This window comes from Pinus tabuliformis, chromosome 5_2 (assembly GCF_031772625.1).
Source record: "Pinus tabuliformis cultivar Carrire ecotype Pingquan chromosome 5_2, CPIR1, whole genome shotgun sequence".
NCBI lineage: Eukaryota > Viridiplantae > Streptophyta > Pinopsida > Pinales > Pinaceae > Pinus > Pinus tabuliformis.
Genome location: NC_142306.1, coordinates 1,095,429,819 through 1,095,457,492, shown reverse-complemented (window position 1 = coordinate 1,095,457,492; position 27,674 = coordinate 1,095,429,819). Strand labels below are relative to the sequence as shown.

The following is a 27,674-nucleotide window of genomic DNA, read 5'->3' as shown; positions in this document are numbered from 1 at the left end:
TGCGATACCTGAGTAAGTTTTGATGGGCAAGCCACGGCATCCGGAAGGCTAACAAAACTCGAACCGGAGTCTGAGAAAACGAAGAGGATACGACCTTGTGAACAAATGAACCCGGCTCGCAGCATAAGGGTTTATGTATTAACCCTATACCCTTGGGCTCACCCCAGCCCTCCGATCTGGAATGTAAATCTCGACCGTAGATACCGCACGGGAAACTGGAGCGGGAAGGACGAGGAGACGGAGCCCGAGGTGTCACATGGCCCGGAGGTAAGCCATGCCACCTGCCAACGTATGAGCCCAAAACATAAAAGCAACCGATGACCTGGCGCCGGCAGGGACAGCGGCCGGACCAAAAATCACTGCGCCTATTTAATATATACCATGTACTGAGGGGTTGGTAGGTTAGTGTTAAAACAATATACGTCCAACCATAATCTACTATCGTGCAGCATATAATTATTATGCGGTAAAACTTAAGTTAACATGAAATATAAATTGACATACAAGCAATGCGAAGGAAAGGGTGCAAATGGTTAATAGAGTTACCATTGATTCATATGCGTTTTGCATTAATTTTATTTTTTTTTATTTTAATTTTTATGTATATGTATAGGAGGGTGTGACAACTTCTCACGCAACTTATTATACGTGTCTCAAAACCATTCGATTTTAGATCTGTATTTCTCACTCGTTTGAAAAAAAACAGAGTGTTGATCTAAATTCCAGACCCCACTTGTCATTACCAGATTTAGGTTTCAACGACATTTAATTCCAACGCGACTTGAGGGAAAGTTCCGCGAATTCCATAAAGAGTTTGAAGTCCGTATACTTCACCGTTAATTGGGGCTTTACACACGACCATTGATTCAAATATATTATACTAGCAATTGTCCCAAAAGGTACAAAGAGAGGCCGATAGGATTATTAATTTGGAATTGTAAAATTTAGTAGCAAATATTGCAGAGGGAAATCCCATGATATTACAGAATGAAATCCCATCCTATTACAAGTAAAACTGAGAAATTTCATATACCACAATACAAGTAAAACTGAAACCAATCTTGTAGAGTGAAATCCCATCATATTACAAAATGAAATCTCATTATATAGGATTTATTAGGGTCATTACAGAGAAAATTAACATAAGTGGAGAGCTGATTCAGAAGGTATGACATGGACTCTGTAGAGTGAATGCCCTAATCTTGTAGAGTGAATCCCATCATATTACAGAATGAAATAGAAGTCTAAAGGATTTATCAGAGACATTACAAAGAACGCTATCACAGTGGAGAGCTGCTTCACAAGGCAGGACATGGATTCTGCTTATTCACCACAGAAACTCTTGTTGTTGAAGATGAGAAGCAGCACAAAAGTAAGTCATTCCACAACTACTACAAACTTACAACAATATTAACATCCTGCAAATATTCTCATCTATGAGGATCTTTGGGGGCCTATAGATTACAAGAGAATAGCAGAAATTCTTCACTAAACATGTTAGTAGCGCACTGATCATCTTGGCGGTTGGAGACAGAACTGGTGTTGAAGCTCTCTTTCCTCACAAACCCAGCAGGGGCTTTCTTGTCATAATTCTGAGTACAAAATTTGACTGTCATTTTCTGCATCTTTCTATTTATATACATTGTTTGAACTCCTGTACAAAATTTCCCACAGAAGAGAAACAAAAGATATTACAATCATATTGTAAGAGAAATGATCTGGCTACTAACAAATGAAAACCAACATGAAATGATGATTCAAGCACTACAAAGCTAAATCCTAGTTTTCAAAATACATTCTGTATTAACTACATGTGGGCATCAGACTGTCCTTGTACAGTGACTTAAGCTATTTGGCTAGCAAGAAATGAAAAGAATTCAAAACAAAGATGTTATTCCTAATCAAGTTTGACACAAGAATAGATATATAACAATAGTGTGGAGTTATTTCAACGAGGCTTGTCAAGGTAATCCCAGCTATTGTGGATCATGAGGCATTACTTTAAGAGACAATTACGAGATCAGTTTCAAAGCAGAGCTGTAGGAGATGGATCAAACAACAGAGCAGAACTTTATGCTTTTTGGTAGATTCTGAAAATAGCAATAGAGAAAGGTTTAAATTGTCTACAGGTGATAAGAGATTCCAAACACATTGCAGAGAGGTCAAATGGAAATTTCAATCAGGAAAATTTGCAGCTGGCCCATCATTGGACGGAATCAGAGAAGCAAGGAAAAATTCCATGTCATTATCTTTTCAGCATGTCTGCAAGGGATAAATATGAAGGTTGATATATTGTTCAAGTAAGCACTGAGGATGCAGAACAGATGGATGGAGATGATTGAATACCCCATCTGGACCTTCTCATTCAATCTATTTCTAATCAAGCTATTATAGTAATGACCTTTTGGATGGCTGTTTTGGAAGCAGTGTCAAAAATTAAACATCATACTTACCCTAAAATTATTATAACTGTTTACATGCTTTCCAGGACTTTAATTGCATACCATAGTTACACATAAAAGCCACGACATTAATCACATAACAGTTTGAAATAGTTCAGCATGCCTTCATAACATTGGAGATATTCCAACTGTGTTCATATTTGTCACTAATCCTGGATGACTTTAATTACAGTTCTCAGACCCTCTCCTTTAAGCATGTGATCAAATGCCTTGTTGATGTCAGCAAAAGAAACCTTGTCTGTAACAAATTTATCCAGTTCAAGCTCCTGCAAATTTAACAATCAAGGAAGGAAAGATTAAAACCGTAATTATAACTCTAATTAGATATGATAAGCATAGATTGCTCCCGTCATGGTACGGACAAAAAAAAAAAAAACTGGGAAATATGACCACACAGTATTATCTACAATTATGGTTTGCAAGTGAGTGATACCTGTGAAAGATTTCAAATAAAATGTGAATATACCCTGCTTTGATGCAGCATATCAAAATTTCTCTAGACACTAAACAGGCAACCAAAGTTTTGTGCAAATACCCTGATGAAGGAACCCCGCCAGGCCAGCCAGTGACACCCAAAGAAACGGATAGTGGTAGACTTGTAGCGCTACTTTCTGTTCTGGTTGTCATGGAAGGCAATAAAGCTAAATCTGTTTATACAGCACAAGAAATGACAGAAACAATAAATATGCATTGAAACAAAAGCAATTAAGGAAAATAAGTGAATCCCCGCTAGCAACTTAAAAAGAGCAGATATATTAAGTTACAGAATCCATTTCAATTTTATTGAAATGCATTCCACCTACCAGATCCATCTACTGTCTGATCCATTAAATCTTCCACAGCTTTTTTGGCAGCTCCCTCCAGCATTTGTTTATCCACATCCTCCTTTTCCCTCTTGCTCAAATAATCTGTTGGTTCTCCCGTCTCCCCAACTTTCTCATTGTTATTTTGAGTATACCAATCTTTGCATTGCTCATGCCCTGTCTCTACAATAGATTCCTTAGTTTCATCGTAAATTTCGGTATTCTTAGCTTTGGGTACTGGTTCATGATTATCATTATCTTGGTTTGACGATGCATTTTCAATAACTTCTGGAACAGTTATTGAGCCCACCTGCCAATGAATAGATCAGGTAAAGAGCTATATACATCGTAGCATGAAAGTAACACATATGCCACCACAGCTTGCCATCCACATCCAATTGCCACCCCTGCAATCACAATACCTTTATGATGTCAACGAAAATATAACCTAAATATAGCAAACATCAACTACCAGCTTTCTGCTGCAAATAAATTGTTGATACTGAAAATTCCAACCTGAGAGAATAGGTTGGGTGCCATTCAAGAGAACAGATATTGCAAGTAGAGGTATCAATGCATAGACTGCGCGTATAACCACACTGGTGCTTGTGAATGCCATGGCGAGTTCTTTCTTCAGTATCAGAATCCCAATGGCAAGTATGACACTTATTATGAAGCAAGTGACCACCACAACTATAACTGAAAATCTTGCAGTTTTAGGTCTCCTGGCTCCCAGCTCATTACCCACTCTTATACTGCAAATAATATAAATACCACAATAAAGAAAACCAATTTCTAGATACAGCAAATGGGAAAAAAAAGGTATACCATGCTATATAAAACCGCTGAATTTATGTGAATTGCAGTTTTGCCCAATATTGGAGAATCCTACCTCCAGGAGAGGGGTCAATTGTTTGACCCCTCTGGCGATGGTCAGATTTAAAGATATTCCCAAAATCTGCAATAGCCATAAAAATGCCCCAATAAAACAATATATTACTATAAATCATAAATGTATACCTTGCAGCTGTACTGAGACCCAACATTGCCATCAACTCCCAGTTGTAATAATTCATGCTGCATATATGTTCAAAACCTGGCACGTTAGAGATATATTAACTGGCATAGCTATCTAACAAAGTTGGGACAATGCATAGGCATGGAGCTTGTATTTGGCTTTAAATTAGTTAGCTTTAAATGGGAAAGTCTCATACCAAACAGAAATGGAATCCAGAGCGACCTCTGCATTTGGCAGCCAACCCGATACAAGCACCAATACTTCAATGTACCATATTTCCAAACTGCAAAATCAGGTGTGGAACAAAACAAAACTTGTCAAAACAGGCTAAGCTATTATGTAAACACCCAGATATAATTTAGATAGTTTGTGTATCTTCCAAAGAGTATTAAGGCATACGTTAGCATAACAGCCGATGCCAGAGTTAACTTGAAGTATGACCAGAGTCCTGTGAAGGCCTTCAAGGTGAAGCCCGTCCATGTATGCCTGCAGTATGGGCTATAGAATATATACAAGGCAGTAGTAATGACCAGAACCCACCAAGTCAAACTCACTATTAGGCTATCCCTAGCAGGCCAAATCCTAGCTTGTCTACTGCCACCCAGGTGATCAATGTATGGAATAGACATGTCCCAACAACAATATAGGCAATAGGGGCCACTATGTTCTGAGCCTGCAAAAACCTCTGCATGGGGCAATTGAGGGCAAAAGCAAACAACTGAGGAATAAGACCTTTGGCAAAAATACCTCCTGCAGCAGAGATTTCTTTACTCTGCCCTATGGCAATCAATACTGGATCTGCAAAATAGTAGAGGATGCCCAGGAGTATTGCAGTTCCAGTCATTATTATCATGGACCTCTGGCAGATGACTAAACTTCTCCATCCGAGACGCCGCCCTCATGGAATCCACGTCCAGTTCATAAAAGGCCTCCACCGCCTTAGAAATCAAGTGCTCATTTTATAGATATAAGAAAAGTCAATTTATTGATATTGCAAAATTCAACTATTTGATTTGTTTATATTGATTGAATTTTGAAAATATATAATTCAATCTCTAAAATATATCCGCTATCATGAAATAGTTATAAGCTGATATAAACAGAACAGATCCCTCGATGATAGAAAGTTTAGAGTGAAGAAGAAAACGTGTGAAATTTTTTTGTCCAATTTTAATTGGAATGATATTTACAGCCACTATTTTCATGTGAGAGTATATATATATATATATATATATATATATATATATATATATATATATATATATTTTCACTATATTTCTTAGAAATAAAAAATTACATATATGTAGTTACATATTTTTAATTTATTTTCTCAATATTTCTATTTTAAAAAGAAAAAAAGATGAACATTTCAACAATTTGGAAAAATCACAAAAAAAAAGTTTTTCCCTCAAATGAAAGTGTAACTATGACACTTAAATTGATTGGTACAACACATCATAGAAATTTTGAGAATTACAAAAATTAATTTTGAACATTCTTTTAAGAAAAAAGGGCAGATGCATGCAGGGAACTGTAAAAGAAAATTGCAAGGACCTGTAAAATAACGAATAAACCATACAACTTTTAACTCTCATGAAAAAAGTGATCAAAACAGCTATTTCTAATAGCAAAGAAGCCAAAGACAGCCATCGTCACATAAATACAATTCAATATCCAGGTTGGACACAATTATGTGTACAATATGTCCAAAAAAGAATTCAAAATAGATAATACATGATCAGAAGCTACAAGATTGTTCCCGGCCTTTCTTAAATTAAACACAAGCAACCCATTTAGGACTGCCCATTTAACTTCCAACACACATGAATATATCCGTAAGTTGCAAAAGCGACTACCCTAAAGCTTACCATCAAATCAATTTCAACTTTTGTAGTACAAGCAACTTCAACTGGGGGTGATGGCATTGATCTGTGAGCAACATGGATAACATTGTTAGAATAGCACATCAGTGGCATTTATGCTAGACCAACATATTCAGAATTACAAAGGCCAGAAATTAAACTTACCTTTCCTCATTTTCAACTTTAGTCATGTCTTCTCTGGCAACAGAGCTCCCAACAACATCCTCGCTCTTGTCAGCAACAGCTACAGATTCTTTGGTACTTGTGTTGTCCACCAGTGCATGGCCACTGACTTCAATTCTATATGATTTTTTATCACTCGTTGCAGAGTTATTGTCCACCGTTTGCAATTGTTTAGTTGGCAAAGATGATACTGGCACAGCAGTTGAGGTAGAGGAGCCAGTTGCCAATGATATCTCTGGGACTACTATTGATCCTGCTGAAGGTATTCTGGTAGACTGTGTCTGTTGCTGAACTTGTTTGGCATCAACAAACTCTGTAGCAACTCCCAATGAAGTGGCCGATATGCATGGGCTAGTAGCAGTTGATGCCACTGGTTTTCCCCCAACCTTCACCTTTGAGCCATGTGGCCGTTTCTTTTTGGGTGCTGCCAATATAGTTAAGTGAAATGAAAGTAGTTAAGTGAAATGAAAGAAGATTTTGGAAGTAAAATAACACAGCTAAAACATAGCTTTGAATGTATCAAGTCCGCACTTGCAGTGTTGGGACCACAGAGCATGGGAATTAAGCTGGGATTATAACCTAATTCAATTAATTGTAGATTAAGAAAGAATTGTCTTCACAATGTGGATTCAGTATCTACAGGAATAAGCATCAAAATCATACCTCCTGAGTGAACAGGAGTCTGAGTTGATGATGGGGAGCTGGCAGCAGCAACAGATGGTCCAAGACCAGATGATGGAGCGTGCTGTATAGATTGAGCTGATGTTGCATCAGATGCAGGAAATAATGAAGTAGCACTTGCTGGTTCAGGTTTCACCTCAGGCTGCCACTCTAGCTTTGGATCCACCTTAACTTCACGAATTGGCTCATTAGGTCTTGCTTGATTTACAAACATCCTTGCAAGATCATATAAAGTTTCTGCAACTTCCACTTCCTGCTTTGATGGGGATATCTGCATGCATTAATCAAACCTTAGCATACAAGCATGATCATGAGCGACAGGCATACCATCTTTTAGTAGTAGAACAAATCATGGTAAGCTTGAGATCCCCCAAGCAGGTAAAAAGGCAGGTTCCCAGTTGTTGAGTATCCACCTATGATGCAAAGGAATATCGACATCACTCATGCCTCTCTACTGGAGGATCCATAAAATTGTCAACATTTGTACAAACAAAAGCAAGTTCTATGTGTTACGCAGAGTATCACGTGTGTAACCTCCAGTCCCACCAATATTCAACTTAATCCTGTGTTGCTTTTGTCTCAACTGTTATGCTTCTATGAGTTTAACAGCTCATAATTAAATAAGGAAATATTTTGGGCATCTCCTCTAATTTTGGTAACTGATCAGTCTTCAAAATCTGGAATTTTTTATGTTGCTAAAGGAGTATTAATCCAAAACATTGATTACCTCATTAGGACTTATCATTTGCTAGACTTGATTCCCTTGACCAGTATGAACCGTTGGGTGGGGATTATAACAGTTCACTGCACAAGCCTATTTGCTGGGTTTCTTTGTCAAGAAGGAAGAAGAAATTAAATTATCTTTGTGCACAAAATGTAGATTGGTTGTCTACACCCCGACATCCAGTTTTAGTCCTTCCAATCAAGTTCATTAGCAGTCACTTTCAATGCAAATACATGATTTTTATTGTGTAAATGGATGAAAGTTAAAATTTCAATCCTTTCCCCTATCATCCACGAATGCCCCAATACAGTAAGCAAATGTTTGATAAGAACAATCAAAAATCAAATGTAGTTAAAGTAAGGCAAAGCACACCTTGGCTATTTTGGCAGCCCTGTGCTTACTGTGATTGCTGGACTTCTGCAAAATACAAGAAAACGGTTTAATGCTGTATTCAATGAATAACAAAGCTGAGAGACCAAAAAAACACAATACGAGAGCAGTTGAATCTACTAACCGCCCTTGGGGTTGCTGATTTGAGAGATGAATCTTCAAAAGATGCCTGCTTTGAATTGGTTGGTGGGAGCCTAATTCTTCCATTGGAGGGCTGCTGCTGCTGCTTCTGCCTCTTCTTGGAGTTGGAACCGCCATCACTCTCATTCGCGTGATGCCGAGGAGGACTCTCCTGGTACCGCTTCTTCATCGCTATTCCAATCCAAATACCAAACCAAAGTAACAGCAGGTACCCCATTCAAATACATCTCTACAAGGCCTGGCAAATCAGTACGAGGCTTATAATTTCCAAAGAAGGTTCCTTTCAACGTTTTCTCGCTCAGAAAGTTTACAGGATTCGTTTTAAAGACTGCGTCTGAACGAGGGACCCCTGTTAAAACGGCTACACCCCAACCCTGCAAAAACAGAACTCTGATATCAAATAGCAGCCAAAAATAAACCCTTCGGATCTGCCAGGCACGACATCGTCATCTAACGTAAATCCGATGCTCAAATCCCATCTATTATACAAATCCAGGCCCTTTCTTTCGTCTCTGTCAAGAAACTGATAGTCTCTGTCAAGAAACGGATAACGGATCTCCAGCAGCTCAGAAAAGATTGTAAGGGAAGGCGTCCAGGGGATGGATGAGGCCGATATGCAGGCCGATATTCCTGAACAAAGACGAAGAGCGGCAGGTGTCTGAGGTAGTCGTTTCCTGAACGAAGACTAAGTTCGCCAGGTGTCAACCTATAGTAGTTTCCTGAACAGAGACGAATTTCGCCAGGTGTCAGCGTCAGAAGGAGTAGGACGACGAAAGGTCCCTTTCAAAGAAAGGCCTATCGGCCTAAATATTAATGACTTTAGGTTGTTGACTTTTCTTCTCTCCATTTCCAAAATTAGCTCAGCTATCTCCCTATATATTTATATTTATATTTTGTTTTGACTATAGGCCGTGGGAGGAATTATTGATGGATAAGTCCACTCCAAAATTAGATGATGTTATCCGTGCCACATATTTAATAATGTTGTTAATGAAAGTTATTAGTATAGTATATTTTAAATTACACTTAAATTTGGAATATTATAAAATATATATATATATATATATATTTTAAGCAACCATAAGAGTGGTTATAAAAATAAATTTACAATGAAAGAAGAAATGTTTATGGTTAAATTACAGTGCTTTAGTTTATTTGTTATAAATTTTGGAGTTTTTTCAAGTATATATTCTTGTTGAATTTGCTCAAAATTATATAGGGATTTATTGTAATCACAAGTTTGAGTTAAAATTATCCACAATTGAGTGCCTTACAAGTTTATAAGGGTGTTGAATCTATATACGTTGTAAAAAACACATTTAAAGAATAAAAGATTAGTGTTTAACCGAATTACAGTCATAAATTCCAAAATGTATAATAGTTAGACACGGTCAATTACAATTTGGGTTGTTGACTTTCATTAACCCTAATGATCTTGTATTGTGTTAAAGTGGGTTGTTGAATTTCATTAACCATAATGATCTTGTATTGTGTTAAAGTAAAGAGTGTATTGATAGCGTGGGAAGAACCATAGAGTTGATAGGGTCAATAAAGGTATCCTTTTAATTATGCTCATTTTTATCACCTCGTTGAGCCCACAAAATTTACACGGCTAATTAAATCAATGTCAAGCCTTACCTTCATAGTTTTCACAGACTTAAGGGTTCTTTCACATTTAGTCACGTGCCTTCGAGTGCTTAAAACCCTTACCTTCCCTTCCTCATTCAAACTTTGCTTCCATCCTGATTAGTAAATCAGACTTGATTTCCAAATTGGGCCCTCCTTCACTTGTTCAAAGAGTTTCCTTGGCCCAATTTTAAGATTAAACATGACCCTCAATTAAGCCCTTATCTCTCTTTCAACAGTTGCCTTGGCCTGACTTCAAGATCAATCCCAATTCCTAAATCGAGCTTTTGAAGTATTGTCTTCCCCCAATTTCTAGATCAAGCGTGATATGAAAAAAGCCTCTTCTTGCATGTTTAAAGAGTTTCCTTGTCCCAATTTTAAGATCTAACATGATTCCTCAAAATCAAACCCCCTTCCCATTATTCAATTTGTTGTCTTAGCTCAATTTCAAAGATTAGGTGTGATTCCTAGAAATTGATCCCCTTTTCATTTTATAATTTAATGCCTTGGCCTAAGTTCAAAGATTGAGCCCAGTTCCTTAAATTAGAACCCATTATCATCGTTTAAACTAGGCTCAATTTCAAAGTTGGGACTAATTCCTCAAAGTAGTGACTGTTATCACTATTCAAGCTAATGCCTTGGCTTGATTTCAATGATTAAGCATGATTCCTTAAATAGGTCCTCCATCAAATAACATTGGTACCGTTCAAATTCATTCCGATTTAAAGGCAAATGAAGATATGTACTTTATAGAAATGAGTGACCCTATGAAAAGAAGATGCATGGTAAGGAATCTCCATATGGGAAACACAATCAATTTAATTTTGGGGTTGCACATGTGGCTCTAATTTCACGAGATAAAGATAGAGTGGTGGCCTTAAAGCACAAGTTAACAAAGAGTTCAATTATTATCCCATGGGATTGAGTAGAGAGAGTGGTCGCCCCAAAGCTTAAGTTAACAAACTATTTGAATAGAATCCCATGTGAAATTGAAGTTTCTCATTGATTTCCCCAAGGATGTTTTCTTATTCTTTCTTAATTGAATTGTAGGCATGCATTTTCCCAAAATGTGTATAAGTAAGAAAAAATTTTCTTTTACACAATAAGTTTCTCCATTCAAGAGTTTAATTTTTCAGCCACTGAAGAGGGAAAAATAAAGGTAGAGAACATGAAAAATAAAGATATATCTAAAGCATAATAGTTTTGTAGCAACAATAGGATTCTTCTCCCTCCACTTCTCATCTTCTTAAGTCTCGTACTTACTATAAGCATCTTCTAAGTAACAAGCTCTCTAGAGAGAAATAAAAAGGTTGAAGATAGTGGTTTTGAAATCCCAACCCTTGGTGCAATGTTTTGTCTTCATAGAATGGTTGTTTCAAATGTAAGAGTTATATAGTCCCCACCATCAAAACTACTATTTGATTAATGAACTATTTGGTTTATTGTGAAATCAAGTTCAAGGTTGTTGCCACTGAATGATAGAAAATTCAAGCAAGCTATGTTGGTTTTTTCATCTTAATTTTTTGAATAAGCTAATGTATCTTTCCCATTGGTTTTATGTCCAAAGAATATATGCTAGGAAAGTATTTCTACCTCCTCCTTTATCTGTATTTGTTCCTTTTTTAAGCCCTGATGGATAGCCCAGTTGGTTGAAGCTCCCCTTTCCAACTCTTGGGCCCTCTATCATGAGGCATGGTTTCAATTATTCTTGGGTCCATCAAGTTCAAGCTCCTTATGTTGAGTCAGTTGGGCATGCGGCCCGTTCAGGTGGGCGGTTATTATGAGAAGAAAAACATTTGTTCCTTTTTAAGTTAGTTTCCAATTTGAACTAGATCATGGTGTCCACAAATTACAAAATCATTCATGTGGTTGAATCACTTTGAAACCCTCCTTTGATTGGCCTTTTTTGAATTCCTCCAAATTAAAATTCAACATCTTATTCTTACTCTAAATCAATAGCAAAGATTGGATCCATGTACCATTTTTCTTAGTTATAAATCCAAATTAAGCTTCATATGTTTAAATAGGTTTTCCTTGGGTGACAAACAAGGACTCTTGCCTTAGAAAATATTGATAGTGTTGAAGTTTCTAAGTTTACTTAGTTTAGAAACCCTTCTTGCACTTTTTCTGATTTATTCCTACCTACTTGTTATTTTTCTTTGACAAGTTATTTACAAAGTAAATACTGAAAATAAAAACCAGTGCATGCTCAACATATTTCAGATCAACAACTAAAATAAACAAGAACAAACACACCACATGACACCATTATTCTTGGGCCAATGTCCCCGGGAAAACCCAATGCGGGAAAACCGGTGCAACTATCTGAGGGTTTTCTTATTAAGAAATATCATAGTACAATCTGGGTGCCGAAACTGGCCTACCAAACACATAATTTCCTTGGTAGCTATACCTAACAGTTTGAGAGAAATCTCTTGGCTGAAACCCCGGAAAATCCTTCCAGCAGCTCCTCAGCACAAAACTGCTCGTGCAACCCCAGCGTCTGCCCAATCTAGACTATGTCAGCCCCTCTCTGTCTCACGTTGGCCCTGCGTCAGCCTTTTTAGGCCTGTGTTAGCCCTAGGAGGCCCTGCTTAAGCTCTGGGAGCCTCTGCATCAACTGCGCTAGCCCCTCTAGTGCTCTGAGTAACACTTTGCTGCCTCTGTGTGGCCCTACATGAGCCCTTATTGACTCTGCATCACTCTCCTTGGTTGCTGCGATGTTCTCCCGGCACACTCTCTGACTTCTCTATTTCTTTGTACTTAATGCCCCTCAGCTGCTCTCCCGATCACTTATTCTACCTCTCTTAGCAAACCCCGCTCTAGAGAATAGAATGGCTGATCACTCTAGTGTATCCTCCAAGTGACCCTCAAGCCTCCTCTTATACTTTTCCTGTTGACATCTCAACAGTCGAGATTAAGTCCCTAATCAACGGCTAAGATTAGATCTGGCTTGATCCATGTCTTTTGGACCATTCTAACACAGATTCATATTAATACACATTAATATTTTATTTTCCCTAAGTTTAGACTTTGAGACTCCATTAAAAATATTAATTGTTTTAATATCTTTTGATCTATTTAGAATCTACCCAAACCCTTTCTGGGTATTGGAAATCTCATGTGCCCCAACCTCTCTGTTAAATTTCGTGGCTAAAGCACATCCGATGCTACCCCAAATCAACACTCCCTCTTAGCGAGGACTGTGCTCTAGCAATACTCCTTACTGAGTATTACTTTGATCATCTGGCATCAGTACCTGTGCTGATGCCAGGCCTTCCTACCCAACATCCTCCGCACTGCTGCATCTTGTACTGCTATCCATGGTTCTCCCATTGCTAGTGCTGCATATTTACAACAACTCCCAGCACTGCACCTCCTCTCATCATGTTGCACCATGCTATCCACTGCTGCACTACAACTTAGTTACTGAGAAGTAAGTAACTGATCTCCTAACTAAACTCCCTGTGGGGCTATAAACACCCACTTATGTTGAAGCTCCCTCTGTCATTGACAAGTGCTCCCTCTCTCTAACCTCTACGCTGCTGCAACACCTCCCTACATCTCGCACCATTACACATCTCTTTGTGCCTTCTTGCACTGGTGCAACACTCCTGTGCATCTCGCACTGCTGCAGCCTGCTAGCTCTGCACTATCTTGGGACTCTTGCATTGTAGCTCTCTCTGCCACCCCATCCACATCCATCTCTACCCACCCACCCAGTCCTGCTACTCCTCTTCGAGGCTCCCGTAGCAAGGTCTAATCCAAGAGGCTGGGTACCTCAAAGATCCTGCCCCTCATCGCTTGTATTCCGCCTAACTACAACTCGATGTCTCCCCACTTCTACTCAAGTGGGGTGTGTGCACTCATTGCACAATCATCCTCTGTCAAAAATTCATTCTTTGCTCGTGTTGGCGCTACCTTAGTCTCAGAAGACTCTTCCTTACTCTTCTTCCTTGGGCATTGGGTTGCATAATGACCCATCTCCTGACAATGGAAGCACTTGATCTTGGAGAGATATTTCTTCTTCCGCTTCTCCTGCTTTCCCTCAGATGCTAAGGCCACATCCTCCTCCTCCTGTTTGACCTTGATCCCTTTACTGCTGCTACCTATCTTTGACTGTCGTCTGATCTCTTCCTAGCGAAGAGCTTCCCACATCTTGTCCCAAGGTAGGAGATCCCTCTGCCCAGGATGCTCTAAACAAACACTTCCCACTCTTCTGAGACATCATTCATGGTTGTCCTTACCATAAGCTCTTGATCCAGTGTTGCTCCTATACCAGTCAACTGATCTCGGATCCCATTCAGTCCTCCGAGGAAGGAGTCAATCGTTTGACCCTTCTTCATCTGATACAACCTCATCTGGTTCTCGAGCAGCATTCTTCTCTGCACAGAAGTATGTTGGTACAGGTTCTTGAGAGCCTCCCACATTTCAACTGTCATTTCCTTCTCGGCTGTATGTGGTACCACATGATCCTTGACCCCATAAAGGATAATGCACTTTGTCGTCGCCATCACCTCTTCGTACTTGTCATTATCATTTGGGTCGACTAGGATAGCTATTATCTTCAAGGCGAAGTTCTTGACACGATTCCTGTCAAGCACTGATAATATTCTAGCCTTCTAGACTGCGAAGTTTGATGCTTCGTCTAGTCTATCCTGGTCTATTACCCCATGTACTGCCATGACGCTCCTCTACTTCCCTCCTCGAAGTTCTCTGTTCGACTCCTATGACTCTCTACTTCCCATCTGGAAATTCTCTTCTGGACTCCCTCTAAGTCCTTATTTCCCTCCTGGAAATCCTTATGCCACTTGTTGAGATGCCCCCTACTATGACCGTCTTGTGCAACTGCACTGTCGATCAAGGTTCCTAAGCTAGAAACCCTCGGTAACAAATCCTCTGGCCCTGCTCTATCAGGTACTGTTCTGACTACAGTACCTCACTAGCTCCACTCGGAAATATTCCTGCAGCCTTCTAGACTACAGCAACCGTCTCTTTGTGAACTGTGTTAGCCCCTCTCTGCCCTACACTAGCTCTACGTCACCCCAGATGGGTTTGCGTCAGCCCTCTGGCCCTCTACGTTAGCAACACTTGCCTCTCTGAGGCTCTGCGCAGCTCCCAGATTCTTCTGCGTGGTTCTGGCTGGCTCTGCGTCACACTTCTTAGCCTTTGTGCTGCTAGAAACAGCTTCTGTCACCTCAGGATAGTTGTTTTCTGTTACTATTGCTCTGCTCGACTGATGTCTCTTAATCCTCCTATGATCTGCAATCACCCTCTGATACCATGTTGAAGTTTCTAAGTTTACTTAGTTTTGAAACCCTTCATGCACTTTTTCTGATTTATTCCTACCTACTTGTTATTTTTCTTTAACAAGTTATTTACAAAGTAAATACTAAAAATAAACACCAGTGCATGCTCAACATATTACAGATCAACAACTACAAGAAACAAGAACAAGCACACCACATGACACCATTATTTTTGGACCAATGTCCTTGGAAAAACCCAATGCAGGAAAACTAGTGTAGCTATCTGAGTATTTTCTTATTAAGAAATATCATAGTACAATCTGGGTGCTGAAACTAGCCTACCCAATAGAGAATTTCCTTAGCAGCTATAGCTCACAGTTTGAGAGAAATCTCCTGGCTGAAACCTCGGAAAATTCTTCCAGCAGCTCCTTAGCACAAAACTGCTCCTGCAACCTCAGCGTCTCCCCAATCTAGACTACGTCAGCCCCAGGAGGCCCTGCGTCAGCTCTGGGAGCCTCTACGTCAGTTGTGCTAGCCCCTATGGTGCTCTGCGCAACAGTTGGTTGCCTCTACGTGGCCCTACGTGAGCCCTTGCTGGCTCTACGTCACTCTCCTTGGTTGTTGCGATTCTCTCTTGACACACTCTCTGCCTTCTCTGTTTCTCTGTACTCAATGCCCCTCAGCTTCTCTCCCGATCACTGACTCTACCTCTCTTAGCAAACCCCGCTCTAGAGAATAGAATGATTGATCACTCTGGTGTATCCTCCAAGTGACCCTCAAGCCTCCTCTTATATTTTTCCTATTGACATCTCAACAGCCAAGATTAAGTCCCTAATCAACGACTAAGATTAGATCTAGCTTGATCCATGTCTTTTGGACCATTCTAACATAGATTCATATTAATACACATTAATATTTTATTTTCCCTAAGTTTAGACTTAGGGACTCCATTAAAAATATTAATTATTTTAATATCTCATGATCTATTTAGAATCTGCCCAAACCCTTTCTGGGTATTGGAGATCTCATGTGCCCCAACCTCTCCACCAAATTTCATTGCTAGAGCACATCCAATGCTACCCCAAATCAACAGAGAGCACCCCACCATTCGCCTAAGGGTTGACTCAAAGGCCTAGAGTAACACAAGAAAGTGCATCCACACACTATGCCTTAGCATTTGGCCCCTCTCTCAGAGATAGAGGACAACTTGAGGGACGACATATAAAATTGGTATTGGTAGTGAGGGGATATCTCTCCCTGTTATGTAATAACAAATATACTGATGAATCCATTGTTCATATGTTTGACATATTTTTAACCCAATGAATAATTATACCCAACATCTTGATTTGTTGAAAATTTTATATCCTTTTAGAAACTTATGAGCAGCTCCAATGTGGAACAAAGCCTTATTTTCATTACTATTAATTGTGCGTTGCTTGTAGTGGCTCTTGATGCAAATATTACATGTAGCTACTTCACATCAATCTCACAACGTCACACAAAACTTATATTAGTGCATATCCCTTCAATACCTATTTTTCCATTCACACCATCTATACAAGTTGTTATTTGAAGTTTATCCTACATATTTTTTAAATCTCATCCTAAAAGTCCTCACTGCCTCTTTTATTGAAAAAATCTTTGAAAATACCTTTCTTAGGGTTACATTTTTACTTAAATATATACTCTATCAATATTTCTTAAGATAAGCCCACGAGGGATAGATTAATTGGCAATCACCATGTTATGAAGTATTATATAACCATGAGATTCAACTATCAAATCCCTCCTAGGTTAATCTTCGGATAATGGATATTTGAAAACCTTTCCATATTCACCCTTCAACCTTTTCCAATGGATATATAAAAATCCTTCCAAGTGTAGTGGAAATGACTATATACGTGGCAAAGAACATATCTCAATGTTTCAAGGTTTCATCTATAGCCTCCTTGTTGAGAATGAAGATGTTTTCATACATTTATGTATTTTCCTTGGGATGGGATGATAGATCCTAGTTGAGGAACTTAATATCCAACTCCATATCCACTTGTGGGAAATGACTTGATTGTTTCCTATGTAGGAGGGGAAAGAGAAAGGACCATTTCTATATTTTATCATAATTTAATTCTCTAAGCATGGAAGATATGGGAGGTGCAACCAAATTCAATAATAGGTTCCCCGAGCCTTAACATGGAATTCCTGAGAATGTTAGTGCTAAACATATAAGAAAGTGAAAATGAGAGTAAGATAAAAAAAAATGATACATTTCATTAGAATAATACACATAAAAATATAATGTTTTTGACCCTTGGATAGGTCTTCAAATAACATTGAAGTATTTCATACATTAGAAACAAACAAGTTTGTAAAGCTTCAGTTTTACAAGAATGCAATCTCATGCTTGCAACATGAAACTTAAATAGCTCTTTGTGGTGGGAATTAACCATAAATACCAATGTGACAAGTTTTAAAATGTTCTCAAAACTCAAATAGCCTACTAAATGACAAATAGATAAATTGTAATTAATTAATTTATACTTTATTACAAGTAGGGATCTTGCTTCCTTAGACCTAAAATAAAATATGAAGTGCTTGGAAGATATGAGAAGACATATCCAAACCTATATCTTTCTATAGTTAGGCATACATGGAAAACCTAATGGAAAGATAGATGTAGAAGAACATATGACAGAGAAATTTGAACTGGTTGATTCACAAAATATTCTGCAAAGGAAAACTCCTATTCAGCAAAAACCCCTCAAAAAATAAAACTCCTTTCTAAATGTGATTTTCTCCCTTTATGATCTTCTCTTCAACTTTGCAACTACTTGATGGTTAGTTTTTTCCTCTTTGTACTAACTAAATGAATAATCATTTGAAAATATGAATCTATGGATTTGTCCTCCAAACTAGTGTTAAATTGTAGCAAGAAAATTTGAATTGTCCCTTAGTAAAATGGAGAAATTCAAATTTCCACATTAGCAGGATGAATTGAATTGCATTTAGCAAGAGTGACATGGCCAATTCACTTAGTTAAGTCGTCCAATTCGATTTTATGGGCAAGAAGTAGAGTTGTGCATGAGTTGATTGCTAAGATCTAGCAATCTAGTGGAGTTATAGCTAGTGAAACCTAGGTATCTAAGCTCTAATCATGAATAGTGTCAATGTGAGTTTATTTGAGTATTTGTAATTGTTGCTAACTCATTGATCTCTCAGTTAACTAGTTAATTTTCTAAAAATAGCCCTATTCATGCATGTAATTCGAATGGCCTAGTTGAGTGGAGGAAAAAATGCATCAATGTAATCATTATTGTATCCTAGTGAGTGTATAGTGTTTGCAAGTAGCAGGTGAGCTAATTTCCTTAGGATTTGTGCAAGGAAATATGAGCTCCCTATTCCTTAGGAGTAGGAATTGCTCAAGGATATATGAATAGGCTCTAGTGCCTCCTTCCTTCTCCTATTGTGTCATATTTGTAAATCCTTCAATCCTATCCCAAGTTGTTCTTAAGGGGGGATGTTAGGATAGTCCGACACATAGGAAATAGTTAAGTACAACTTGGTCTAGTATAGAGTTAGGTTTAGATTTAGGTAAAGTGTGTTTCTTTACTATGTACATTTTGTAACTTACAATCTGACGGTCACGATATGTAGTGATCCGACGGTTCATTCTCTCCTCGGTATTACCGACACTTGATCCGTGGCTTAACACCCGATTGGTCCATGATCTCTATTTAAAGAGCATGGAGGGTCATTTGTAGGTTAACCATTCATGAGAGAAGCTTATGTAAATTTTCATTCTTTTATTAATAAATTGCCTGAAGTGGCCGCGTTGGCTTAGGCCGTGGAATGTTTCCCTCTTTGAGGGTTTTAACCACGTCAAAAGTACTAGTGTATTGATTTGCCATCTATTTGTGAGCAGTGTCCTTTGGTGTTCTGTCTGAGGAACTTACCCTGTAAATTCCTACATGGTATTAGAGCTATTTGAGGGCCGCGTCCGTTGGTGATCCAAATCTGAAACCGGTAGAACTGCATCCGACTACTGTTTCCTAGATCTACTATTTTTGACTGCTTTCGGGCTGAGAGGACTGCTCTGTTATGTTGGGAGCATCTGTTCCAGTGAGGAACCCCTTTTGTTTCACGCGAAAAGGTTTCCGGTAGCCCTAGTTGCGTCATTTTTAATATCTGGAGGTATATAGTGTTTATTTGCAGTTTACAGTTATTTTCTCTCTGTTTATTTCGGTTTACGGTTTATTTAGCTTTTTTTATTACCGGATCTATACCTTTCATTTCTGCGTATGCTCTTTTCCCTGCGACTCTGTGCGATCTGGGAAAATCAGAAACAGAAAGGAAGGATTTTCTCATGCGTATGCTCTTTTCCGCTGCGCCTTAGTGTGATCTCGGAAAATCAGAAACATTGAGGAAAATATTTAGTTTCCAGCTAAAGCTAACTTCGAGCCGCAAGGTTCGTTTTTTTTTGTATGTCCGTGTTGGGTTTTGTGTTTTTTGTTTTGTAGGGAAAAAAAGCTTTCTCAAAGCAAGCACGCAACCCAAAGCATCAACCCCCATCTCTCCATCTCTCTCCCTCTCTCTCTCTCTCTAACTTTTTGTATAGCTCACTTGGTGCAAAGCTAATTTATGAGAGTAGAGGTCTTGGGTTCAAGTCTCCATTTTGTGAGGGCGGATTTTTTCATTTCCGCACATTCCCGCACTTCGTCGGTGACTTCATCAAATTTTCTTCAAAAAGCCATAACTTCTTCATCCGGAAGCCATTTTTAGAACAAATTTTTTTTAAACAGCCTAATTTTTCAAGATCTTTACATTGAAACACTTAGTTTTAGCATCTATAGATTCAGTTTTTTTTTAAATGGAAAGTCCATGCCAAGTTATTCTTGACAGCACCAACTACTTCCAATGGTGGTCCTACATTGTGGATTTACTTAGAAGTAAAGGTCTTTACAGAATAGCCACAGGCCAAGAGACCAAACCGAAAGATGAAGACAAGGCAGCTAAATGGGAAAATAGGCAAGACCAAGCACGTGGGTTGATAGGGATGTCTATTTCTCCAAATCTTAGATTCCATATTGCAGAACTTGATACTCCTGATGAAGCAATGAAACAGCTTACTAAAGTCTTTGGAATTAAAAATGAACTTAAAGCCCATCAACTTGAAAATGAATTACTTACATTGGACCCCAATAATTTTTCTTACATTGAAGATTTTTTGTCCAAGTTGAAGACCCTTAGACTTCTCTTGGAAGGTGTTAAGGTTAAGAAAGAAGATAGTAGCCTTATCTACTCCATTCTTACTAAGTTGGGACCAGCCTATTCTGTGTTTGTTTCCACCTTCCATTCTACAAGAGAAGCCTTCATTTCTCAAGGACAAGCCTACAAGTCCCCTTCCTTTGATTCCTTTTGTGATTCTTTAATAAGAGAACAAGAAAAACTCTTACACCTTGGTCTTCTTCATCTTGGAAACTCTTCTAAGAAAGCGTTAGCCGCCCAGCAGCAACCAAATTCAAAGAATCCTAAGAAGTCGTATCCTAAAAGGAATGGTCCTAAACCAAACAAGGGTCCTAAGCAATTTCCGCCTCAAAATGAAAAATCATTTCAACAAAATGATAAGACAAATAAAAACAAATGGAAGAAGACTGATAGACATTGCAAATTTTGTAATCGAGATGGCCACTTAGAATCCAAATGCTTTAAGAAGATGGAAGCCTTGGAAGCAGCAATGAAGAAGCATAACATCCATTTGGAGCAATCTTCAACTTCAACTTCATCTTCAGGAATGGCACTTTCTGCATGTGGTTGTCAAGCATCTCGGTCTAGCTATGCACTAAATGTATCTTCTTCTTCTCATTCTCATGAGTGGCTCATTGATTCTGGAGCTTCTTATCACATGGCCAAAAACAAAGCCACGTTTTCTTCTTTAAATGATTGTAACACCAAAAATATATATGTTGGTGATGATAGATCTCTTAGTGTTGTAGGGACTGGAACTGTTCATCTAGACAATGGTCAGTTTAATGATGCATTATGTGTTCCAACCTTATCCTGCAACCTTCTATCTGTATATCAGATAACCCATTCAGGTGAAGATAAAATCATTGAATTTTCACCTCACGATGTTGTAATTAAGGACCTAAGAGATCCTAGACAGATTTTAGCTACTGGCATTGCTGATGATTCTACAAGGTTGTATAAGTTTCACAACTTTGGGTCATCAAATCTTCCCTCAGTATTTGTTGCTCATAATGATGAAGTGAGCAAACTTTGGCATGAGCAATTTGGTCACTTAAACTATCGCTCTCTTCAGAATCTATGTAAAGAAAATATGGTGACAGTTCATCCAATGGTATCTTGCAGAGATGGTGTTTGTTCCGGATGTGTACTCGGAAAACATCATTGGGACAGTTTTGAAAAACGTGCCTCTTGGCACGCCTCAGCCCCTTTATAGCTCGTGCATAGTGATTTATGTGGTCCACTTCCAGTTGCTTCATTCTCTGGCTACAAGTATTTCTTAACTTTCATTGATGATTTCTCTAGACGCACTTGGGTATACTTCTTAAAACTCAAGAGTGAAGTATTTAACATGTTCTTGGCCTTTAAGGCCTTTGTTGAAAAACAATCTGGACTTCAAATTCTTAAGCTAAGATCTGATAATGGCGGAGAATATGTTAAAAACACATTCATCAACTTTTGCACTGAGAATGGAATTCAAATGCAACATACTGTTCCATATACTCCACAACAAAATGGTGTAGCTGAAAGGAAGAATCGCACCTTAAAGGAAATGGCTAATTGTATGCTTCAATCTAAAGGACTTAGTCTTAATTATTGGGCAGAAGCAATTAACTGTGCAAATTACATAATAAATCGCACTCCTACTAAGGTTTTAAAGAATATCACTCCAGAAGAAGCATGGAGCTCAATCAAACCAGATGTAAGTCACTTTTGTGTTTTTGGAAGTGAAGCATGGGCCCATATTCCAGATGAGAAACATAAAGCTTTAGAACCTAAGAGTGAAAAATGTATTTTTGTTGGATATTCTGAAGATGTCAAAGGATATAGACTTATTCCACTTAAGTCCAAAAATGTTATCATTAGAAGAGATGTAAAGTTTTCTGAAAATATATCGGCCTGCGAGCCTAGTTCAGCAGATGTGCCACCTCTCCCTATCTCTTCTACTTTTGAAAATATTTCTTCTTCAGATGATGAAAGCGAGGATGAAAATCCTCCCCCACCTTCTCAGGATCCTCCTTCAGCTCCTCAGCTTCCAAAATGGGTCCGTGCTACTCGGGATGTAGCAGGTGATCTTTCCGGTGATCCTACAGATCAGCGACGTACACGTTCTCAATTCGAGAGAGCCTCTTCTTTACTGGCTCAAGCTTTAGTGAATTATGATCCTGACACCTTTGTAGAAGCTTCAGGCCATCCAGATTGGGAAGCAGCTATGAATGAAGAATATCATTCATTATTGGCAAATGATACATGGGATCTTGTTCCTCTACCAAAGGGATGAAAACTTGTTAGATGCAAATGGGTTTACAGAACCAAGTATGGACCAGATGGGAAAGTTGATAAACATAAAGCTCGTCTTGTTGCTAAGGGTTTTTCACAAGTTGAAGGCATTGACTATACTGAAACCTTCTCCCCTATTGCCAAAATGAACTCTATCCGCCTTGTTCTTTCCCTTGCTGCCTCTTTCAAATGGGAAGTCCATCAGATGGATGTTAAATCCGCCTTCTTGCATGGGGACTTGCATGAAGAAATCTATATGGAACAACCTATTGGATTTATACAAACAGACTCCAGCCTTGTATGTCGGCTTAAGAAATCCCTTTATGGTCTCAAGCAAGCTCCTCGAGCTTGGTATGCCAAAATGGATAACTTTCTTTTAGAAAATGGCTTTTCTAGGTGTCATTCTGACAATACTGTCTACACCAAGAAAGTGGGCAAGTCTCTCATCATTCTTGTTCTTTATGTTGATGATCTTATCCTGACTGGTAGTGATCCCAACCTTATAAACCATGTGAAGTCTAGCCTTAAAAGGAAGTTTGAAATGACAGACTTAGGACACTTACATTATTTTCTTGGTCTTCAAGTCTTGCAATCCAAGGAAGGTATTTCCCTTTCCCAATCCAAGTATGCCTGTGATATTCTACGCCATTTTCACATGGAAGACTGTAAGCCAGCCCCTTCTCCCTTTCAGTCTGGAGTCAAACTTTCAGTCACTTGTACTTCTCCTGAAGTTGATGCTACCTTATACCGTCAACTTGTAGGAAAACTTTTGTATCTAACCCATACTCGTCCTGACCTTTCCTTTGTTGTTGGCCTTGTTGCTCGATTTATGCAAAACCCACGTGAAAGTCATTGGAAAGCAACTAAAAGAATACTTCGTTATGTTCGAGGTACAGTTCAGTTTGGGATTCATTACAGTGCCAAAGCATCTCCTCTATTGGTTGGTTTCACTGATTCCGATTGGGCTGGTGACCCTGATGATCGGAAGTCTACTGCAGGTTATGTGTTCACTCTTGGTTCAGGACCTATTACATGGGATTTCAAGAAACAAGGTGCCATTTCTCTTTCTTCAGCAGAAGCAGAGTATCGTGGTGCCGTAGAAGCTAGTGAGGAAGCCTTGTGGCTTCATCAGATCCTGTCAGAGTTTGGCTTTTAGCAACAGCATCTGACTACACTTTGGTGTGATAATCAAAGTGCCATTCAACTATGCAAAGATCCAGTCCAACATCAGTGCAACAAACACATTGAACTGCACATGCACTTCATCAGAAAGCTCATTCATGACCATGTTCTTGAAGTGCAATATTGTTCAACAGATGATCAAGTTGCAGACATCTTTACAAAGGCTCTCACAGAGGCGAAGTTCACTAAACTTTGATTTATGGTTGGAGTTCAGGAAGTTGTCACTAAGGGGGGATAGGCTCTAGTGCCTCCTTCCTTCTCCTATTGTGTCATATTTGTAAATCCTTCAATCCTATCCCAAGTTGTTCTTAAGGGGGGATGTTAGGATATTCTGACACATAGGAAATAGTTAAGTACAACTTGGTCTAGTATAGAGTTAGGTAAAGTGTGTTTCTTTACTATGTACATTTTGTAACTTACAATCCGACGGTCACAATATGTAGTGATTCGACGGTTCATTCTCTCCTCAGTATTACTGATACTTGATCCGTGGCTTAACACCCGATTGGTCCATGATCTCTATTTAAAGAGCATGGAGGGTCATTTGTAGGTTAACCGTTCATGAGAGAAGCTTATGTAAATTTTCATTCTTTTATTAATAAATTGCCTGAAGTGGCCGCTTTGGCTCAGGCCGTGGACTGTTTCCCTCTTTGAGGGTTTTAACCACGTCAAAAGTACTGGTGTATTGATCTGTGATCTTTTTGTGAGCGGTGTCCTTTGGTGTTCTGTCTGAGGAACTTACCCTGTAAATTCCTACACTATGAGGAAGTTGGAGGCCCATTTTGGCTTAATGTTAGTCAAAGCAGGTAGAGTACGAGATCAATATTGCAGTGCAGGTTGAGCTTCAAGGATTGAAGTTGTCATTGTAATTGATCATTGTCTCATATGATATAATAAAAAAAGAGAGGGGTTTTTTCCAGTTGGGTTCCATAGTAAAAAAAGTGTGTTCATTTTGATTAAATGATTGCATGTGTTTCTATTGTCAATTTTCCTTCCATAGAATTTAGTAGAAGAAATTTGTGTCTATTGATTTCAGTCCGATTTCATTAGCAACTAAAAATTTCAAGTTATTTCTACATGGTATCAGATCTATTGTAAATAACATAGAAACTAAGTTCCTGATCTTCTCTCAAAGAAATTTTGAATAACAAATTTGTGGTACAAGTATGATTAACTGCAAACCTGTGACTACCTCGAGGATCTTAACTTTCAGAAGTTATATGGTAGTGATGTTGAACCAGATTTGGGAAATGCCTTTGAGTTTCATAAGCTCATTCACATTGATGTTCTTGGTGAACTTCCGTCTGCACATATGTTTTGTAGTTAGCATGGTGAGTTCATATTCAGTTGAGCCTCACTGGATTGGTGCCAAGAATCTTCTGAGATATCTTCAGGGCACAATCTCTCATGGATTTAGATACACTTCCAAAATATGAATCTACATAATTATTCAGTGCAGGAACAATGTCTTTCAATGGATTGAGGCTTGAGTATGCATTAGAGGGATCCTCAAACTTTTGTGCTTCAAAAGACTTTATGAAATTTGTGTTGGATGAAAATCAAGTATTGAAGTACACACAAAATGATATTCCAAAACTAGCAACATCATATGCACAACAATTGGCTCAGTGGAAGAAAGACACATAGAAATTTAGAAGGATTATCCTGAAGGGAGTTAGAGATTATGTGGTTCCAGATTTGCATCGAAAGGAGACTCCATTTGCAATGTGGAGAAATCTCACATATTTATTCCAAAGGAACAGTGATGCCAGGAAGTTAGCATTGAGAGATAAGCTCAGGAACATTCGAATGGGAAAAAATAAAATTGTTGTTCAATACCTATCCAAATTCACTAAGGTCAGAGATGAACTTGGAGGAGTTGGAGAGAATGTATCATCATCTGAACTTGTGAGCTTAGCACTCCTTGGTCTTCCAAAATCCTAGCACAACTATCAAGATTTAGTTAATGTAAGTGATAAGCTCCCATATTGGGAGAGACTTTCGTCATATTTGGTGTAGGAGGAGATTAGAAGAAACACTAGAGATGGTGTCACATCCAAAACTAAGGAGGAAGAAAATTTTTCTCTGTGTAGGTTTTAACCCTGTATAGAAATTACTTGCATACGAATTCTAAAAATGTAAAATAAACAATGGCGAGAACATAAAACATAAAACAAATATACACAAATATTTTCCCCTAGATCCCAAAATCGGGACTACCAGATTGATTTTTCATTATGTTCCTTTCAATGTTACAATACATATATATACATGTCAAAGCATTCATAAACCCCATTCCATTAACCTTGGAATAGAACATAATTGTAGTTCCCTTGACTGGATCTACAAAATACCATGGGCAAAAAAACATCATGCACAAAACCATGTGTGAAACCCATGCAAAAAACCATAGGTAGGTCCGCTCAACTAACATAGGGTCCAAAAAAAATTTCCCGTGGTGCTACCTCGAACTTGGTACAGGGGGGCGGTACCCCCTATGACCTCCCTATTGCACCTAGTCGTGGAAAGAATATAACATACTCCCAACACTCTAGCAAGACAAGGAAGCAAATCCAAGGGAAAGAAGGCCCAAGGCAAGGCAGAATCCAACTAGAACCATGGAAAGAAGAAAGACCTCAGTAAAATTAAATGTTTTCACTACCATGAGTATGGACACTATGCAACCAAGTGTCCTCACAAAAAATCCAGTAAGAAGCTTGCAATAAGATCATGGGGAGATGATCTCAGATCACAATTTGAGTTAGATTTCACCTTCATTATGTGCATGGAAAGTATTGTACGAGACAATATATGCTACTTAAACTCTAGTGCTTCATTTTTTATCACAGGAAATAAGGAGTTCTTTAGCAACTTAGAGGAGAAGGACCTACAATTACACATAGAACTTGGAGATGATGGGAGGTATAGTACCAAAGAGATTGACATTGTCACCTTTAAGAGGGAGTTAGACTCCCATCTTCACCTAAAGAATGTAATATATGTGCTTGGTCTGAAGAAAAAATTAATTTTTGTAGTTGTACTTGAAGATAGAGGATATGATGTGGTGTTTGGTAAAGGGAAGGCTTTTCTGAAGCATGTTGCTACTGGACAAGTAAAACAAATTGGTGTTAAGAGTTAAAAATATCTACAACCTAGAGGTGGATGCATGCATTGCATTAAGTAGAAAGGCAAAACATGTTCAGGGCCGAGATGTGGAGAGCTCTGACATAGGCGCATGGGACACCTATACCATGGAGCCTTGAAAATAATGCAACAGCTCCCCACTGGAATTCCAAAATGCACCCTTGATCAACATGATGTTTGCAATGGATGCAATCTTGGAAAATATGTTATATCCTCCTTTGAGGGTTGAGGTAGTAGAGTTGGAGCCATCTTGGAGCGAGTTCACTCAGATGTGTGTGGACCATTTTCCACATTCTTAACTGCAAAGCACAAGTATTATGTGATATTCATATATGATTTTTCCCGCAAGTGTTGGATCTATTTCATGAAGAAGAAAGATGAGGTTTATTCAAAGTTTGCTGAATATTTAAGCCTTAGAAATAAATACTTAATACCAATTACGCAAGCTCAAAGATATTTGACATCAAATTTCCAATTTCTCTCACATTCCAAAATTCAGTTTTATCTCATATTATGTATTAATTTATTTCACTTCTTTTGAATATGAAAAAAGAAAAAATCCATCATGTTTCATTATTTCTTGACACTATGATGCCACATACTTTCACATAAATGACAATATTTTCCATTACTCTTTTCATCAAATTATTACCCATATTTTAATTAAATTTTGAACTTTTACAAT

The 27,674-nt window shown here is 38.4% G+C and overlaps 2 protein-coding genes across 3 annotated transcripts; both read right to left on the bottom strand.

Annotated features, from left to right (window-relative positions):
• Window positions 1–2,509: 2,509 nt before the first annotated feature.
• On the bottom strand, window positions 2,510–4,423 carry LOC149163063 (protein DETOXIFICATION 41-like). Its single transcript, XM_089437512.1, has 5 exons — window positions 4,286–4,423; window positions 3,782–4,020; window positions 3,266–3,672; window positions 2,998–3,109; window positions 2,510–2,728 (listed from the first exon to the last, which is right to left on the bottom strand). Exons 1-3 carry the CDS (start codon window positions 4,339–4,341, stop codon window positions 3,563–3,565), a joined length of 405 nt encoding a protein of 134 aa, XP_089293638.1. The 5' UTR covers window positions 4,342–4,423; the 3' UTR covers window positions 2,510–2,728; window positions 2,998–3,109; window positions 3,266–3,562.
• Window positions 4,046–8,683, bottom strand: LOC149163062 (uncharacterized). 2 transcript variants are annotated; one of them, XR_016261964.1, is made up of 7 exons: window positions 8,248–8,683; window positions 8,106–8,150; window positions 6,992–7,280; window positions 6,311–6,752; window positions 6,152–6,212; window positions 4,480–4,566; window positions 4,046–4,342 (listed from the first exon to the last, which is right to left on the bottom strand). XR_016261964.1 is itself a non-coding variant. In XM_089437511.1 (6 exons), the coding sequence occupies exons 1-6, from the start codon at window positions 8,479–8,481 to the stop codon at window positions 4,546–4,548; spliced, it is 1,092 nt and encodes a 363-aa protein (XP_089293637.1). In that variant the 5' UTR covers window positions 8,482–8,683; the 3' UTR covers window positions 4,343–4,545. The 2 variants fall into 2 exon arrangements, 1 of the variants encoding a protein (XP_089293637.1); XM_089437511.1 differs by lacking the exon at window positions 4,046–4,342 and having other exon boundaries at window positions 4,343–4,566.
• Window positions 8,684–27,674: the final 18,991 nt, after the last annotated feature.